The sequence below is a fragment of the Taeniopygia guttata genome, chromosome 6 (assembly GCF_048771995.1).
Source record: "Taeniopygia guttata chromosome 6, bTaeGut7.mat, whole genome shotgun sequence".
In the NCBI taxonomy this organism is placed as follows: domain Eukaryota; kingdom Metazoa; phylum Chordata; class Aves; order Passeriformes; family Estrildidae; genus Taeniopygia; species Taeniopygia guttata.
The window spans coordinates 15517297-15536825 of record NC_133031.1 but is presented as its reverse complement, the minus strand read 5'-3'; the positions used below and the strand labels follow the sequence as shown (position 1 = coordinate 15536825).

Genomic DNA, 19529 nt, shown 5'->3' with positions numbered 1-19529 from the left:
CTTTAAAGACAGGGAAAGAGATTTAAGCAATTCTCTGTTTCCCTATTTTGTGCCAGAAAATTCTACTGACGAGGAAAAAAAACCAACTGTGTCTGATTATTTTTTAAGAGAGCCCTGGGGTAACAATAAAAAAAACTTTGGTTGGTTTTTTTTTAGATTTTTAATTAAAATTGAATAAACGCTTAAGGAGAAATTAGCAGTCACCTCCATCCAAGACCTACTCGGGTTTTATAACAGAATCAAAGCGTATTAAAAAAAAAAAAAAGTAAAACCTTTTAATACATCAAATATACGGAATTTTAATCTTTAAAGCGATACATTGTCTATTTTAGTACATGACGTAAACCTTACTTAACCCTTTTTACAGGGTAGACTTAAAAATTAAAAATAGTTAAGTGTTCCTTTTAAAGAACAAAATAAGGCAAATGAGGTTTTTGGAATAGAATTGTTTTTGTTTTTTCTTCCAGAATACATACAAAAAAATACCAATTCTCTTTCAAGGGTATACACCTTAAAAATAATTGCAATTTGAAATTATAACTGACAAATTGCGAGTTGTTTTTAGTAACAAACATGCATGTAAATTTTTTTTGTTTCAATGAGACATTAAATAAGAACGTACAATACAATCATAGCAATTTTAAAGTAACATTAAAGAGAAGACCTCTATCTTTTTATTTATATTCTACAATGGGTGTTCCACTTTTACCTATTGAGCTCAGTTTAGTAATGCACTTTATGATTCGTTGTCCCGCTTGAAGCTAACATAAATAAATACAGTGCTCATGGATCCAGTCCTCAAATGAACACTATTTTATAAAAAGTCAGATTTTTTATTTTTCTTTCCAACTTTTATAAAGTTTCGCAGGGCTTCCTTCCCTTACCGCTAGACTTTGTGTTGTGTGTCAAAGCCCCGCTGCCTGCACTCACTGGTAGCCCAGGGCCGAGGCTGTGGTGAGTCTCTGCCCATAGAGTGCGTAAGGGGAGTAGTAGGGTCCGGTGGCAGCGGGCACGGGCACGGGGGCCCCGGGGGTGGGCAGGGGGCTCTTGGAGTAGGGGTGGTAGCGGCTGCCGAGTCCCAGCGCGTGGTGCGGGCTGCGCAAGGCCAGCGTGCCCGGGCTGCCCGGGGCGCCCGTCGTGGGGATGTGCATGTGGCAAGCCATGGCTGCGGCCGCTGCGCTGGCCAGCGACGAGGAGCTGGGGTAGCTGGAGAGGAGTTTATCGGTGCCCGGGAAGGCAGTATGGGTCCGCAAGTGGCTAAGCAGCTCCTCCGAGGTGGCAAAGCGCTTGTCGCAGGGTCCGTTGGCCGACACCCAGTTGCAGATGTGTGGCTGGGGGTCGTTGGGGAGCATGAAGCCGTAGGGGTACAAAGGGTGGCCGGCTAGCGAAGGCGGCGTGGCGCCGGTCAGCGAGGAGTGGACGCTGTGCAAAGGGTGGGTGGGGTAGACGAGGGGGTATCCGGACTTGAGGGCTTGGTCGTGGGCACAGGAGGCTCCGGCGGCGCCTGCCAGGTGGCTGGCGCAGTGGTAGCTCAGGCAGTACGGGTCTCGGCACAGACTCGCCGTCATCACCGACGGCGGCGACGCGCCCGCCAGCGGGCTCGACCCCGCCGGCTTGCTGCAGCCCAGGCTGCTGGCGGCGGCCAGCTGGGCCCCCACCAGGCTGGAGGATTTGGTGGGGTCCAGAGCCACTCCGTGCGGCAGGAACTGCGGCGGGTAGCCGGCGTAGGCTCCAGCCAGCGTCCCCGGGTAGCTCATGCCCGCCGGGGGCAGGGGGAAAACCGTCTGGCCCGGCTTGTAAGGGGAGACGGGGGCCACGAGGCCGGAGCCCAGAACGGAGGTGGAGGAGGTGGCGGTGGTGCTGCTGCACGAGGAGGCGGAGTCCGATGCGATGGGCTTGGAGCCCGGCGTGCTTTCCTGGTGCTGGTTGACCTCCACGTTAATCCCGGCACAGCTCACGCTAATCCGGCTGTGGCTGATGCTGGTGGTGCCCGGGCCTCCCTCCGAGCCGGAGCTGCCGCTCTTTCCGCAGCCCTCCGAGTCCTTCTTGTCCTCCCCGCCTTTGCCCTCGGCCGGCAGCAGCCCGGGCGAGCAGGCGGAGGCGCTGGAGTTGGGGCTGCCTGTCCTTGGGGTGAACGGCTGGCAGGTGGCGCTCGGCACCCGGAATCCCGACTTCTCCCCGGCCGCGACCCCCGCGGCGGGGGCGCCCGCGCAGCCCGCCGCCCCCGGCTCCTTCTTCTCCGCGCCCGGCTTGGAGTACGGCTTGAAGCTCGATTTGTCCTCCACGCCGATGTCGCTGAGCTTTAAGGGGCCCGACTTGGAGTCCTTGTCGCCTCCGGAGCCATTGGAGGTGACCGAGGAGAGTTTGGAGGAAGGGGACGGGTCCGGCTTCCCAATCTGAGAGCAAGTTTGTGCCAAAAGGGCCAGAGGGCTCTTCTTTGCATCCAGCTGCGGAAATCAGAAGGACACACAAAGAAAGAGATTTAATGGGGGTCTGAGAAAACCCCCATTGCTTACATAGGACTCTTGTCCCGTAGGTTTCTGCAGAGCACAGCCTGGAAGTAACGAACAGTTTGGGCGCATTCATCAACTTGACAGCCCCCTCCCTTGAATGCACCATTTTCCATAAAGCCTTTAAAAAGGGCTGGGGATTTTCGTAACCCTGCGAGCTCGCCGCGGCCGCCTTCAGCGTCCCCAGCCTCCCCGGCAGCGGCGTCTCGGCGTCGCTCGGGCCGTGCTGGCCCGCAAAGCCGCCCGTGAACTATAGCGACTGCAGCATTTCTGCACCCTGACTGCTGGCACTATTTATAAACAGAGCCCGAGCTAGCCGGCGAGCAGGGCTCCCCAGGAGAAGAGAGTCCTTGCTCCGCAGAGACCTTAATGAAATCATTCATTCCCACGGACACACCCTTCCCACAACCAGCTCTGTTTCGAGTTTCGGTCCCGCAAACAGCCAGCTACGCAGAGAGGGACCGGTAACCTCGACAGAACAGAAAGGGGACCAAAAGGCCGCCCAAAGTACAGATCCGAGTCGGTACTTGAAAGGAATCGGTCGGCGAGCCGAAATAGTTGTCCTGCCGCACCCACGTTTGAGCCTGTCGCTCTCCGCGTCGTGTCGTCCCGTCCCGTGTGTGTCCCCCCCACCCAACCCCAACATACTCCATGCAAAAGCAAGGTTGTTAGCCGCTCGGACCCCTGCTTATTTGGGTGGCCGGATCGTTACCCCAGCGTGGATCGGTTGCTTCCACCAACCCCTCTTCTCAAAAAGAAAAAAAAAAAAAAAAAAAGCGGGGGCTCAAAATAGCAAGAAGAAAATATTAATTTACACATGAACTAGAAATTATCCCAGTAAACGCGGAAACAATGCCCAGGAGCGGCTCGTTGCACTAATTCGAGATCAGAAAAAGCCCCTGTCCCGGTATAAATGCATTTCAAAGCGCAGGAAAGTGCCGAGGGCGGCTGGCGGAGCCGCCATGCACAGCCAGCGCCCGGGCAGGGACGAGAGAAAGCGGCGGGGGCCCGGTGCTTACCTCAATGGGGCTGACGGGCGTGGAGGGTAAAGGCTGCAGGTATTCAGGGTGTAAAATGTGTCCAGTCCGCGCCGTGAGCATTTTCAAGACTTTGATGGGAAGGCGGTTGGCTTGGCGTAGCGGGTCCGAGGGGGGGACGGCGTGGAAGCAGGGCTTGGCGGCGGCGCTGCTGCCGTTATTCCCAGCGTGCCCGTTCGGCCCGGCGAGGTCGGCGGCGCTGCGGCTGCGGCGGGGGCTGCCTCCGGGCTCGCTGAGGCTGCTGCTGCGCTTACTACTTCTTATAGCAGAAAGCGAGGGCGATGTGATCATGACCCAAAACCTCGCATGAAAACTGGGGCAAGTGGCGCCGCTCGCACTCGGAAACGCTCGCTCGCTTTCTGCGGGCAAGAAAGGAAAAAAGCCACACGCCCCCCGAGCAGAAAAACAAACATACAATGTCCCGTGGCTCTCTCTGGCGGGGAGGGCGTGGGTGGGGAGGGGGAGGGAAAGGGGGAGCCGGCCGGAGAGAAAGAGGAGGAAAAAAAGCCGAGTAATCCTTGGGCTGTGCTGGGGGCGGGGGTGGGGGCTGCGAGCGTGTGCCGCGGTCCCCCTCGGCCGCTCTCAGCTCCCCCGGCTGGCGCGGCGCGGAGCGCTCGCCTCCGCCGCTCAGCTGTGATGCGAGCCGCTGCCCATCCAGCCCGGGATCTGGCAAAGAAACTCACTTCAAAAGCAGCTGAATTAGTCTGAGATTAAAGCCTTTGCCGCCTTCCAATCAAATGGGACCCCGAGGTGATTGGAGGGTCAAGGGGATGTGACGTTCCCTTTTCTGGGCTTTTTTTTCTCCGTTTTTAATGGTCTCTCGCTCTTTTTTTTTTTTTTTTTTTTCCCTTCCCTTTCTCGTCCGCCTTCCCTCTCCCCTCCCCTCCTTCCTTGTTTTCGCTCCTAGGTTGGGATGGGCGTTAATTCTGTGTTTCACATCACGCGCTGCGAACGTTTTTCTTCTTCCGCAGCCAGCGCGGATCTCGCGGCAGCGGCGGGGCGGCCGCGGGGCCGGGGGCGCCGCGCCTGCCGGGGGGCGGCCGTGGGCTCCGCCGTCCTCCCCCCGCCCGCCCCCGCCGCTCGCACACCGCCCCGAGCACGACCTGCCGCTCGCCGCGCACGGCGCTTGCGGGCCCGGCCCGCGGCCCCCGGGCCCGGGAACAGCCCGCCGGGACCGCTCCGGGACCGCCGCTCCGCCGTGTCCCCTCCGGGACCCGCGGAAGGGCGCGGGGCGCTTTTCCCGCCCCTCCCGCCTGGCAGCGCGGGGGAGGCCCGGACGAGAACCTGCAGAGCGCCGGCCTGCACGTCGCCGGCGGCAGCGGGCGGGAGCCGGGGCGCTGCGGCGCGGCTTGCGGCGGCGCGGGGAGCGCGGCGGGATTGGGGGAGGTCGTCACACGCGGGGCTGTCACGCACAGCCCGCCGCCGCCTTTCGGGACTCTCCGCCCCGCCGTCAATTGTCAGTGCTCCCCAACCGCAATCAATCAGTTATTTGTCAGCCCCTGTCAATCCGCCCTTGATTTATGTCAGCTTTTGTTGCTGATTACAAGCCTGGTGTGACTTGAAGGGGGAAGGAGAGAGAGAGAGGGAGAGGGAGGAAGAAGGAAAGAAAACAGAGGGAGAGACGGGCTTCTCGGGAGAAAAAGCCTTTTAATTTACGGAATAAATCCTTGGAGTAAACTGGATTTGTTTGTCAGCAGTCGGTCGCCCTCCCCAGCCCCTCACTGCCGTGTCGGGGAGGGCTGCTGGACTCCCCTTCCCCTTCCCTCTTCGTCCTATTCGAAAGTGTCCTTCGTCCCTGCACCCGCCGGGCTGAACCGGTCCCCGGCAGCGGGGGCCTGGGGAGGTGGCCCCTCGCCCTAACGAGAGTATTTGTTCGCCATTTATGTGGTTGATTTTCAGCTAGGCTGTGCTGAGAGCCTTCTGGGTGCGCACACGGTGTCCACCCGGGCGTTACATTCGTCCTGCTGTGTGTCTGTGCGCTCCAGAAGGGTAGCGAGTCCTCTGCCCTCAACCCCGTTTTTGCCGGTGCCGGCGGATGCCCCGAGAGGAATCCGCAGCCCTTCAAGTCTCTGGGTTGCCTTTTTCTTTTCTCTTTGTACTTTGCTTCCCACTATCCCCCCACCTCCTCATCCCATAACATTTTTTCACAGGCAAAATGTGTTAATCAATCTTTTACTTTTGTTTCCGGATCTGACATGGTGGCCCACACAATCTACAACATTAACAAAAAGGTCACTTAGAGATAAAACACGTTTGACAAGTGAAGAACAAGGCAAGTGCTTTAGGGGTCGCGTCCAATTCCTGACCTGGACTCCAACCAGAACAGGCGCTGATCCTGGAAGGGTTGGACGAGAGGAAAGACTTTCACTTTCTCACGTTTAGATTTGCTGAACCTAGTCCTTTTTCTTCCCTTGAAACGCTGATCTGCCCCCGTCCCTAAACAGATGTGTCAGATAGTCTTTAATGACCTGCTCTTCTTACGAGGTCTGTGTAAGGCAGGTTTTCCTCGGAATCTCCCCCTTCCCCCGCCAAGAGGTACCCTTTAAATCTTGCAGCGCAGTAAGTGTATCGGCTGGATTTTATTTAAACCACTTTACTCTTTTACTACAGTGTACAGAGTAGGATAAATACAGGGAACTCCTCTAGCTTTAATGAAGATAACATTAATTTTAACAAACTTTTTAATTTCTATCTTTTCTCTGAAAGATAAGGTTTATTGGCACAACTTCTCAGCGGATAATCATAAACCTAGTTTCATTTTGCAATTAACCGCGGTCATCTTGCAAGACCATCAAAATTAAAAGGCAAGGAAGAGGAGGTAGAGAAAGAAATCTTGCACAAACCCCACGATATTGCAATAGGACTGACAAGACCCACAACTTGCCCTCAAGGAACTCCTCCCCCGCCCCCCCTCCTTTATCTAGAGTGGAAGTGACTTGAATCTGCCCCAGGTTTTCCCCCAGTTCTTTCTTTTGTTGTCAAGTCCAATTGATAAATGGAGTGCAGTAAAACTCTGGAAGAAAAAAAAAAAAAAAAAAAAGCTGAAACCTTCATTTGTGTTCATTTGCATTAAAGTGCTTGGAACAGCTGTTTTCCTTACAGGACCGGGGAGACTCCTATCTGTTTTCTCGTTGTATTTATCCTGCCTCCCAGGGTGAAAGACTAAAGATTAATTGTCTTAAGGTAGAGTCAGCTGTGGGAAGGCTCTCCCTCCCCATTTTTCCTTCCCTCTCTCTTTTCTTGTGGAGGTGAGGGTGATTTCGGGAAAGGGTTGTTTTACTTGTAAGCCAAGGAAGCAGAGGCGATTGCCGGTACATGTATAAAACAGGCAGCGCTCCGACGGGAAAAGCGGGGGACGGAGCGGGGGGAACAGCACGAACCCCGATCTTTCTGGCTGAAGTAGAAGCATCAGAGGGTAATTTAATTAGCAACTTCAGAGGACAGCTTTTTCATTTGCTTTTCTTTTTCTTTTTTTTCCCCTCTCCACTCAGCCTTTGAAATGAGATTTAAATATCACTCAGTACTGTAAACTTTTTAATGTAGAACCTTGTAAAAAAATCAGCCCCAAGACATCTCCTCCCATTTGCGCCCTCCAAAGCATTTTTGAGCTATGAGAGCTTATTCACTGCGCTTAACACACGCAGAAAACGATTCCCAGCGAGGGGCTCGGAGTTAGAATGCACACGCGTAGGATCGGGCGGACGGCGGGGCTGCAGCTTGAAAGCGGTGCGGAGTTTGTGCTTTGCCTGCTGCGGGCTCCTTTCCTCTCTTGAACCGAAGAAGAGCGATTCTGTCCTGCTCGTTACCTTCGCGAGGGATTCTTGTTTAATGAGTCCGTGCAGACGGTTTGCTGTTTGGCATTTACTTGTGTAGTCTTGTTGAAGTTTTGGTGGCTGTTGCTTTTATTCCTTTGAAAAAAAAAAAAAAATCCAAGGGTTGGAACCCGTCTTCCTCCTTTTACAAAGGAAAATTGTAACCTAAAAAAAAAAGGAGAGCAAAGGAGGAATTAATTAACAAGTGCCAGTCCACACTTTCCTTTACCTACCAGCTATTGGCAAGCATGTCAAGTCGATTTTATTTGCACACAATGGAAATGATTTATTTTCTCTTAAAAAGGAGTGGGCTGGCAGATATTTGAGGAGGAGAGGAGAGCGAGAGCGAGAGAGGAAAAAAGTTTGAAAATGCCTTGAACTATTCACTGTCGAGATGGCTAATCAGTATTGAGGCTCGAGGGCACTCGGGCAGCTTTTCAATGCGGTTTTCCTTTCATCTCAAGCTGGATGGAGGCGCTCAATTAAAAGCCTATCAGTTTGTAAGTAAATCAACGCCTATCAAAGTTGTCACATCAAACAAAACGATTATTATTGCAGCCCGCCTCCCCTATTAATCTCCCTCTAAAATAATCCGCTTGACAGGTCAGGCTGGCGAGCTGCAAACCCTGGTCAGGATCACCCAAAAAACCCGGACTGACTGTTTTTCCCTCGGGAGAGCGAACTGCAGGAACCCCGACACCAACGTGCCTGCGCTAAGAGCTTGCTCTCTTGCCATTTAAGTGTCAGCTTCTGTAGATCATGCTGGAAAAGGGCGTTTAGTCTTTTAAACGGAACAGCAACAACCCTACAGGCCCTTTAGTTTAGCTTTTTTGTTTGTTTGTTTTTTCTTTCTTCCCCCCCCCCCCCCCTTTATTTTCTATCGTTTCGAACAAGACTAAGATTTTACTTAGCAGAAGCAGAGTTGCTGAGTTGTGTCTGGGTTGTGTTTCTGTGGGTAACACAATTCACTTAAATTCACACACGCTGCATCAAATTTATTTGCTTTGATAGTACTTACATTTCACTATCTACCCCAAGGTTTTTATTAAGATATACATTACAATACATTTTTGTAGATGGTACATCTTCTTCCTTTTTTTTCCTCACAAGAATGATAGTACTTCATATAAGAAATGTGATGGGTTATCAGAAATACACCACCACGATTTCGTACATTTGGAGAGAGGCTCTTTCCCCCCCGCCCCCCCTTTTTTTTTTTTTTTTTTTTTTTTTTTTTTTTTTTTTTAAGGCGAGACTGCATGTGTTCAGCTAATAACTGGTGCATCTGCCCAGGTATCCAGCAGAGGTGTGGGGTATTTATTCCAGAATGTTGTTAAAGTAAATAGTTGGAAAGCTTGCCAACATGAAGTAAGATTTCCAAACCTCTCCCCTGTTCACATAGTACCTGAAAATATTTACCCTTATGATTGTAATTACTTTCCTAATACATAGAAGCAATATATATTTTACTCTGCATGAGATGTAAGTAATCGTTTTATAAGCGGTGATAATTTCAGAGCCATCTTCAAAATAATAGTCACGTTTAAGCGAACGTGAATTTTAGTAGTCAGTGGCGTTTTTACTAAACGAGCAGAAAATCACTTTTGTTTGCTTGTTTGGTTGGTTGCTTACTGCTTTCGGAAACATAACTTCGCCTAGAATGTTTTCAAATGCGTTTGTCTAATTTTGTTCCTTTTGTTACGCCGAGATAAGGAAGAGATTAATGCACCTAATAATAAAAAAACCCCACCCCAACCTTTCTCTTTTTAGCCCTTTGACAGATTTCCCTCGACATTGTTTCATGTGTGAGTGTGAAAATTTTTACTCCCGTGTCGAAACCCGTTTGCCAACAGCTATTTTCCAAATCTACCCTCCTTTATGTTTAAGGTGTTTCTTATGCAAACAGCTGTTATTTAAAATATGCCTTAAGGTACTTTCTACAGGGAGAGGGAAAAGAGCAAGTCAAATAATTGCAATGACACGAGCAAGGCTGGGTATGTTTCCTGTTAAGAGCATGGTGATTTTTTGTGTCATTTCATGTTTTTAAATGTACTACGATTAAAATGATAGAGCCCAAAGCGAGTGAACACATTTCCTAATTCGTACATAAGTAACTTGAATTGGTATTTGGCGTCTAGATTCCAAGAGTGGGGGAAAAAAAAGTCTTGTAGCTTTTGTAACACCTTGGTCTGATCACTCCATCTCAGCAATCATAAAGGCATCTTTGTGTTTATCTTCTGCGAAAGCCTGGAGGCTACGGGAGAGAATTGTACCAACTAAGCACATATTTGGTTACAGTAATCCCTCAGAAATTAACCATGGCACACAATGGAGGCGATCTCCAGCTTTGTCACTCGGATCCCAAATGTGGAGTGTTTATTGACAACTTTGTTATGGAAACTGCAGATCAACCAAATGCTCTTCAACAGAGAGGCACAGTGCAGGAACAGCGTCCTTTCAGAAATGAGGAAGAGTTTTGAGGGTATGGCTGGAAACGGCACTGGAACCCAAATAAGTAACCTTATCTAAACACCCTAATGACAAATGAACAATGATCCTCGACTCAATTACAAAACAGCTATGTTTGGCAGGAGCAGGAAGAAGCATGTAATATATCTTGGCTATTTTCTTGAAACAGTCTAGGTCCATGATCTCCAAAGGTTAAAATAATCTTAATTTTTAATAACTATTAGCTTGTTTTCAGTTATCCCTAATGGTGCATTTAGGTCTCCTCTAATCCCCACCGCTTTCATTTTTAGCTTTTTACACCCTAAAAGTAATTCCACCTAAAGTACATTTTTCATTTTGTACTGTACTAGCGACGTGCAAATAATTTACGTCAGCGTTCATCAGGACTGTCCTGAAGTGATGGATCATTTTGTTGAGTTGCAGTAAAAGTGCAGAATGATCTATAATGATGTAATATATACATTAAAAGGGTGTCTGGATGATCAGAGTTTTGCTAAAAATGTAAAAGGGCTTTTTGATTGATAACAGGGTTGCTGTTTTTCTGCAAAGGCTGTCACAGGCTGACACAATGCTTGAGTTATTAGGGCAGAGAAGGGCAACCATAAATTTCCAACGTCAGGCAAAAACTCTCTTTATTGTCTATATGATGGATGGGCCTCCGTACTAGACACCAAATACTTCGTATCACCCTTAAATGGGAACACATTTTTCGTGGCCATAATTCATGTTTTTTAAATAGAAAGTTTGAAATGCCTGCCTATATTTCACAATCCTGACATATTTATGAATCACTCCCTGCATGCAAATATAATTATTTAAAGCACTGAGGTGACATATGGGTTAGAAATGTACCAAATGCTGTTAGCGGAGTGATTTTTTTTAATTCCCTAAATTGAACACCATAGAAAACTCTGCTTGTCTGTTCAGATCAATAAAGTCGAAGGTGAAGTTTTACTGATTTTGTCAGTGCCACATACAGATATTCGGTTTTGATTAGGTGAAGCTGACAAAAAGGGAGTCTTTTTGCAATTACCATTAGGTTAATGAAAGAAACACTCATCTTTCTCCTGACACCCCCACGCAGGCACACGCGTTTTCCCCCCTTTCTTTTCGGGCGATGAACTAGCCGGAGGTAGATTTGACAGGCTTTTTTTTTTTTCTTTTCTGGATTTATTTTCCGTGCAGCTGCGCCGGTCTCGGAGGGAGTGCCGGTGTGCCGGCGGGAGAGGGGGCTGATGAGAGCGGGCTCGGCCGCGCCGCGCTCGGGCAGGGCGGCCGGGCGCTCTCCCGGCCCCGCCCGTCCCTCGCCGCTCGCAGCGCGGGGCGGGCGGCGGGGCTGCCCCTGCCGGGCACCGCGGGGATACCGGCCCGCTCCGCCGGCGGGCTCGGGGCCGGCGCTCCGGCAGCGCAGAGCCGGCGGCCGCTCCGCCGCCGGTTTGTTCAGCTGATTACAGGGAAAGTCATTCCACCCCCTCGGCGGGGAGGCCCGAGCAGCAACGCCTGCGGGAGGGCACGGCGGGGCCGCTGCCGCCGCCCTGAACCGCGGGGCTGCCCCGCGGCCGCCGCCACTTCCGCCGGGGCGGGCGGAGCCGCCCGTGCCCGCCCCGCCCGCCGGCTGCGCCCGCCCCCCGCGGCGGGCAGAGCGGGGCCGGGGCCGGCGGGACGTGCCCGGAGCTGCGCGGGAGCTGCGGGGAGAACCGGGGCTGGGCGGGGGCACTCGCGGCTGCTCCCGCGCCTCTTGGCGGCACCTCACCGCAGCCTTTGGCCCAGCTCCTCCTTTCTCGGGCGGCTGCGCCCGCACAGCGGGAGCTGCTTACTCAGCCTGAGGGGCCGGCCCGTAGCGTACACCTTTGTATCTCATTAATTGAAACGAACGTTATTTTCAGTAGAGCTCGAGGGATGTGAGAATCAAGACCACAGAGTATCTTGAATATTTTTTTTTGCCGTGGACTTGTGTGTAAATGTGTAAAATATTTGCACTAGTCCAAACTTACTATAGCAGGCTGACTCTTTCCCCATAAAATGTTAAATCAACCATGACCAGACTCATTTTCCCATGTCAGCCAAGAGGACTCTGTAAATCAACACATTAGGGCTTCGCCGGGTAGGAGCTGCGTGTGCTTCATGCAAAACGGCCCTGACAGTCGCTCTCGTGGTGCTGTGGTTGTCAGCCTGTGGCTGACTGCAGCATTGTCAGGTGGCAGCAGGAAACCTTGCAGGTAGAGTGCAAAATCATTGGCGACACAACGTGCAAGAGGCTGACAACTAGCACAACAGAAGGAAATTGTATGGGTTGCTTTACCTTTTGATGTGATTGTGTTTTTAAGACTCATAGATGTTTTGCAAAGCCTGTTGCACCAGCCTGGACCACTTAGAAGAGTCTGTGTCTCCTTTGAAGGCCTGCTTAGTTGTATGTGAGCAGAGATGTTCTGCTGGCACTTCCTACCATCCCAGGATGGAACCCACTTAGAACCATTACAGAAAAGCTCATCTCAAGGTTAGGAAGCAGTGTGTGATAGCTATACCTGAAAGCTAATGAACACAGTGGATAAATACAGCTAAAAAAATAGCACTGGCCATATGTAGCTGTGCCTAAACAACTAAGACAAACTCCATTCTTTGTTCAAGAAAAAGAATGAATCCCCACAACTCTAAACAATATGTGTTCTGTAAAAAGCCTCAGCCAGCCAGTCCTTATCTAAACCACTATCTCTGGGTAAGGGTTCAGATACTGGAAAGCCTATTGCTGGGTGCTAGTAGGTTGAAAGGAACAGGATACATAATACAGCATATAACAAAATAATATCACTTCTTACTACCACACAACAAATATCAGTAATTACACACATTGAATCAGATTAGATTCAGATATCGAGGTAAAGCTTTGCGCTATATTTCTTGAAAGGGGCCTCAGCTCAGAGAAATCATTATCCAGTGCTCCTTGCTGGATTGCCTCCCACTCAGAGGAGTGACCTAGCTATGACCCAGACTTGGAACATTTGTGTATAAATTTAATTTTCAACATTACATCATTTCAACTGGAGTCTTACCTCTTTTCTCATTGTTGTGCTATGTGGCCTACCTGGAGGTAAAGAAAAGATAGTAAGAAAATGTGCCAAATATTATAAAATGTAAGTTCAGCTTAAAAGTGCGCACACAGCCACTTCTGTCCTGTGGTCAAATGAGATTAAATGACCGAGCCACCAGTAAGGTTGGAGGGAAAAAACCTACGTGATTAAGTTTAAAATCTTACAAGATGACAAAAGGAACATTTGAGGGTTACTTATGAAGGGATAACATAAACTCTATTTGCAAAATTCCCCATGTTTAAAAGAAAAGGCATTAGCCAAACAAGTGCCTGTAGCAACATTTCTTCTTGATCACTACTCTCAATATCTGAACAATGAAAACTTGTTCTTCTAAATTTAATGTACTTTCTAAGGGGAGTTTTGCATGTTTGCTGTTTCATCTAATTATATTTTTTTTCATTAACTGAGCAAAGTGTTCCACTTTATGTAATTTCTTTCCCACAAAAAAACCCACCTGAGACAGATTTCTTTCTTCTTTTTCTATATAATTCACAGAAAGTTCACATTCTTAATGGATGACAAAGTAGGCAGTAGCATGAGAATGTGAAGAGGTTTTTCCCTGACCAGTTTCATTCAGGTACTCCCAGCTCTGATAAATGTACTACATTTAGTGTTATGAGTAGAGATTAAAGACACAAGTCCTTACAGTAAATTCTGTTCAAGTAAACTTAAACTGTGGCCATTGAAGAACAGAGACTAGACAGAGTTAGCGACACTTAAGTTTCAATTTCCAGGTCTACCATTAACATTTTGTGGCTCTATATCTGTGAAACAGGGTCCTGGTATTTAGTTTTCCATTACAAAGAGTTGTAATCAGGATAAGACAGTAAATGCTTTAGTGCATTACCATGGCAGAAAAATACAAGAACATAATCTCACACTGCCTGTAGAAAAGCTCTGACATTATGCGGTGTGACTTGCTGTATAATAGCATAGTCAAATCAAGAGGATCATCTCATTCCTGTTTAAATGCCATCATTTCTTGTCAGAATTAAATATGCTGGTGCTACTGCAAGTTCGGTGTTTTGCGGTAGTCATTGGAAACAAACATGCATCATCAAGGTTTCTTATTCCTCCACGAATTTTCAAATTAATGAAATGATGTAATACGACTTAGGCATGTAATGATGACGTTTGGTTCTTTGAATTAGTAGTTGCTAACCATTTCTATAATATCTGAACTTAGTGTTCTTATTGTTTACTTTATATTTATGCAATATGATGTTTTTACCTATGACCTTGAAATCATGAATAATTATGCTAGTAGGACAAAGGTACAAATGCTATTATTATATTGCACTGGTAGCCTTGTTTGAATGTCATTAATATACAAGGGGAAAATCAATTAGCAAAACACCATTTTTGAAATGTAATTTATTAACACTGTGTAAGAGTATTCTTTGGTTGAATAGCTCTAAGACAGTGATAATATAATGGCATTGTGGCTACTTCAGTTGGGGCTTGCACCTTCTCTCCATGGACTGAAAGATGAAATTTTCTCATTTACTTGTGTATGAAAACAATTGCACAGTAGTAAGCAGCTGTTTTGGTTCAGTAATCACCCATTGTCTCATTCCCACATTCCCACATGCTCTGAATGGGAACCTCCCAAATTTAAGTGCGATACTTTCATATTTATTATGGATATTTAATATAAAAGTATGTTAATTAGAAGGAGTAATGATTGAACTGAAATGATAATATTTAAGAAAAACAGTAAAGATTACAACCCATTTAAAAAAGATGCTTCACTTTCTCTGGACTGTTGGTATCCATTTGTATCTGTTGTTGTTAATAATAAGTAATATTCATAAACCAAAGGGGAAAAAATAAGAATCTGGATGCCTTTTTTGTTACTCGTCAAGAAAACTATGTAAAGTAGACAGGAGTTTTTGAAGGGTATATTTCTAATTATGGCTCAAATATAAACATCTGTGGAGCTGTAATAGGCTCTTGATCATGAAGGTAAAAGCTGTTCTTGGGCAGAACTGTCTCCTTTAAATATGGCTCTTAAAATCAGTTGCACCATAAAGAAAACTGGAGCTCAGTTGTGGATATGGAGATAAGTTGATCTTGATTTTTTTGGCCAACATTTGAAATTGCTGTGACTAGGATGGCATGAAAATCTCTGTTATGTGCAGTACCAAAGGACAAGATTAGTTCAGCTGAGTTCTGGGTGAGCAACCTGGTGTAACGCAGAGAAAAGCTGAAAGGAAATACAGTTCTTTCCTGTGGCAGTCTGTAGTTCTATTTATATATTTATTATGGAGTAATGAAAGCAGTAACATTTTTACAGTGAACAGTAAATAATCATGGGATGCCAAAATACCCAATCCCGGGTAGGGTATATTTATGTTTGTAGTATATACACACACAAAAAAAAGTGCTACCTCTTGGAGGAGTGTTTGGCTAAAGATGGTTTGGTATTTTTTACACAATCTTGGCTGCATGTCTCTAGATAGATCAAATGTTTATCAGTGATGCCCTTATATCTTCCCAGAAGGCCTGTGTATGCTTGCTTCTGGAATATTATTAAGTACTCCAGGAAGAAAAATAAAAAGATCTTTAACAGCTACAGATTTCTCCAGTTATCTGTCCTCAGTGTGGGCACTAGAATATCAAAAGATTTGTTGCACTGGAAACTTCCTAAGACTTTGAAAGGCAGGGTGAATTTCATCCTTGGAAGTTTAAGAACTGAAACAGACTCCTAAAGTACAGAAAAATTAATTGAGCAGTTATAAAGACATCAAATTGATGACACCAGAGAATGAAGTGTAGAATGTCCTCCCCTGCCTTGCCAGAATAATTAGAGAACAGTTCATTCATATCCTCTCTGTTGTTTCTGTAAAAATATCAGTCGTGTGATGGGACTTCTGCAATGGCAATGCCTATGAATTTAGCTCACAGATTATTTAACAGCTGGAGAGTGGCAACACCTTTCATACAGATTTTTAGACAGTAGCCAGTGGTCACTGGCTCCATGTTTTACCTTCCAAATGTAAAGTTATTGGAATTTTTTACTTCTGCTCATATACTATGGATGACTTTGATTCTTTGCCCTTTTCCTGCTAAGGATTTTTGCTTCACCTTTAAGTGACAAGTTCAGATATGAAGTTCTTGATTTTTGTCAGTTTAGGTCAGTTGTGATTACAGTTTTGGAATAAAAATGCTTAGTCTTCTGCCTTTCTAGTCCATATAAAATAAAATTGCCTAAAGATATCCACTGTAATCTAATCTATGATATTCTGATATATATGCTATTCACTTTAACATTTTTAAATCTTAAGCGAATATATAATATCACTGTTTAATACAAATAGATCTGAATCATCGTAAATATATTTAATGCATAATGCATGTCATTCACGTATTATTGTCAGCAATGGGTGAGGAACAACACTAGGATAACTTAAAAAAGTAGAGAAAATAATTTCTTATAGTTTGTGTTTTTCAGGGAGTTGGTTTCTAATAACAACATTTTGGTCATAATGCATTTTTAGCATAACTTAAATGACTTGTGCAAATTACTGAACTAACCTGAGTGCTTTTATTATACCCAAAACACCTGAAGTGTCTTGCTTTACAAAAATGTGTATAAAACCTGTTCAGCTCTTTTGCTTGCTTCAAGTCAAACAGTAAAACAAATTTTTCTTGCTTACAAAGGGAAAAAGCCCTCTCCTTAGGCCTGTGTGTGAATTGTGACGTGCCAATGAGTTGGAGAGGAACCTTAATGATAACTCTGTTTTCCCTAGTAGTGGGGAATCCTTAGATGATAGACATTTATGGAGAGAACAAGTATCAAATGAAGGAGGGAGCATAGCTCAGGCACACTGTGGGCTGCAGTGCTGCTGAACCCAGCATGACTGCTCCAAGGGAGGGTGAACTGTCCCTGCTGGCAGTGGGTAAAAAGCTTTCCTTCAGCTTGCCACGACTCTGAGGTGCCAAGCCTATCAGAGGCTGTACCTACCCTGTCAATTTAAGGTGCTCTCAGGCTTTGCTTGCGTACACTGTTCACTTTTATGCTAACAGAATAATTTCCTTCCTGCTAACAGAAAGTTTGAGGCTGGCTTAGCAGGCAGTTCACTTCATTGGGTATTACACTGGGATCATATAGACTCATGCTGGACTTCATTTTCTCTATTCATGTGAAGTACACCAATATCCAGAAGGCCTTGGCTATTCATGTGTCCCTTCAGTGCCATCAGACATGTGCCACACATTTTATGTCTCATACCAAATTGTAGAAATCTGTCTGAAAGTAATGTGGCCTTTAATTTTTTAGCCTTCTGACTTTTAACCAGTGACTAAACAAAACTGTGATGTTGTAGGGACACACAGGTATGAAATGAAACTTGAGAAGATCTGGCTTGCTGGAAGTAGCTTAGGCCAGTGCTGAGGAAAATTTTCTCAGTAGCACACAAAAAAAGGGGACTTGGTGGCACCTTGGCATGGCTGCTTCTGATCATGGAGATGAGTATCTTGAAGGAAAAGCCTTGAAAGCTACCTACTGAAAAGTTAAGGATGTCAGTAGTGCCCTTATATCTTCCCAGAAGGCCTATGTATGCTTGCTTGTGGAAGACTGGGGGGGGGGGGGGGGGGGGGGGGAAGATCTTTAAGAGCTACAGATTTCTCCAGGTACTTGTCCTCAGTGTGGGCACTAGAATATCAAAAGATCTGTTGCACTGGGGTGGATGAGAGGCTGCATGGCCTCAGGAACCTCTAGCTGATACAGACTGTGCAGGGGTAAAAACCTGGTTGTTGCAGAGTTTCCTTTATGCCAGGCTGATTTCCCCTCTTGAATGAGTTGGGCTGCCAGACACCACAGCATTATGACTGTCCTCTAGGTGTCCTCTAAGAGGTTTTTGACATGCTGTCACTAACTGATACATTGGGTCAGATTGCTTTTACAGAGCACACCTGAGAGCTCGTGTTAGACATGAAGCATTGATTAAATGATTACAAGATATGCAGGGTACTAGAATGGCCCATGGCTGGAGGTTGTAAGGAACAGTTGTGGGGACTGTTTGGAAATCACCCCATTCCACTCAGGACTTGGAGCTGAGGCTTTCTTCTCTTACAAGGAAGAAATACAAGGCCAATATAGACTTACTCTTCAGTATTTGACTCAGAATGTCAATGGCAATCTTAGTGATTCTTAATAAAATGCCAAGTTGGGCATATAAAATAATGAAGTGCCAGAATAGAGGTTGCTTCTACACTCTGGATTCTGTTGTTTAGTTCATGGATGTGATGATAGTCTTGAAGTGTTAATGAAGATTAAATTATATCACCCCTGTATCATCCCTGCCTCATTTGGTGCAAAATCTCTAAGACAGAAAGACAGAATGCCAAGAGGTCATGATCTGTCACTGACCCCTTTGAGAAGTATGGTAGCAGAACAATATAGCAAAGTGGCCTATTTTTTTTTCACCCACACAGAACATACAGAAGTCTGATAAAAAGTGAGAAACCTGTAGCTGTTTCCATATCAAGTTAGAGGACTGAAAGCAATAAAGGATTATAAATTAAGCTATTAATAAGAAAGCACTTTTAAACCAGTAAATTATGAGTACTAGATATTAGTACTAAAAGTATACAGAAAGGTTATGCAGTAATGCTTGCTAAATGAGGGCTACATTTAGATTGTACACCTGCAAACACACTGGTTTGCCATTTTGTAATCAGTGATAATTATAGTACCTCAGCAACAGGGTAAACAGGAGGGACTTTATTTTGCACATCATGACATTGAAATAAAATTATTTTCTAGTGGCATTAGACTGGCAATTTTGACAGAATTAATATGATGTGAAACTATATGGTTATGTTAATTGGATTCATCAATTTTTGTTGTTAAAACAAGCATAAAGTAGCCTAGACTTACTTTAAGGGAGTCAGTTGAAAAAAACTCTCCAACTGGTACAAAATGGACGTTCTGTCCAGTGTGAGATGCTCAGCCTGGCTTTGGGAGTGGGGAGAGTTTAGTATGGGCTGCACTTCTGGGCCACTGTTTTTGCTTTGATCTGAGGACCACATCTTGTGGAATTTCTGTAGAAATGTCTTGATCATGCATATTCACCTCTGTCCAAGAATTTGTAAAGCAATGGTTTGTTTCACAAGAAAAGATAGAAGTCCTGTTAGAGCCCAAACTTTTGTCATTGATTCTGCATTTTATTTTTATACTTTCCATTCTACAAGAGGGGAAATAATTTTTAATTACACATGGAGAAATGATTATCATTCGTGGGTTTTATCCGCGCTCCTGAGTGGTATTAGCAAGACAGTCAACCTTTCAAGCCATCCTCAGTGTAACTAACTGTAAAATTGGGATATTAATGCTTAATTGAGATGGGTATAGTAGGGCTTAATTGATTAATATATGTAAAATATAATGAAATTTATAGGTGAATGACATTTTAGAAGTGCTAGGTAGGACTTTCTTTATATTTTAACATAACCAGTATAAATAACAGCAGGAACTGATCATTATGGACAATTTTTACAAACACATTTACTTATCTTTCCACTGAAAGACAAATTAATATACTGTACAGTGAATACAATTTGAAGTGGAAAATGTAGAAGAGAATTAACATGCATTTCCATTCACTA

General features: G+C 46.0%; 2 protein-coding genes across 2 annotated transcripts in view; one reads left to right on the top strand and one right to left on the bottom strand.

Annotated features, from left to right (window-relative positions):
• Nucleotides 1-273: 273 nt before the first annotated feature.
• ZNF503 (zinc finger protein 503) lies at nucleotides 274-3995 on the bottom strand. The gene is made up of 2 exons (XM_002196251.6): nucleotides 3530-3995; nucleotides 274-2447 (listed from the first exon to the last, which is right to left on the bottom strand). The coding sequence occupies exons 1-2, from the start codon at nucleotides 3836-3838 to the stop codon at nucleotides 927-929; spliced, it is 1830 nt and encodes a 609-aa protein (XP_002196287.1). The 5' UTR covers nucleotides 3839-3995; the 3' UTR covers nucleotides 274-926.
• LRMDA (leucine rich melanocyte differentiation associated) overlaps nucleotides 3530-19529 on the top strand; it is a 741773-nt gene continuing 725773 nt past the window's right edge. Inside the window, exon 1 of the transcript XR_012056795.1 lies at nucleotides 3530-3568. The gene's annotated coding sequence lies outside the window, so the exon portion shown is untranslated. The remainder of the gene's footprint in view (nucleotides 3569-19529) is intronic.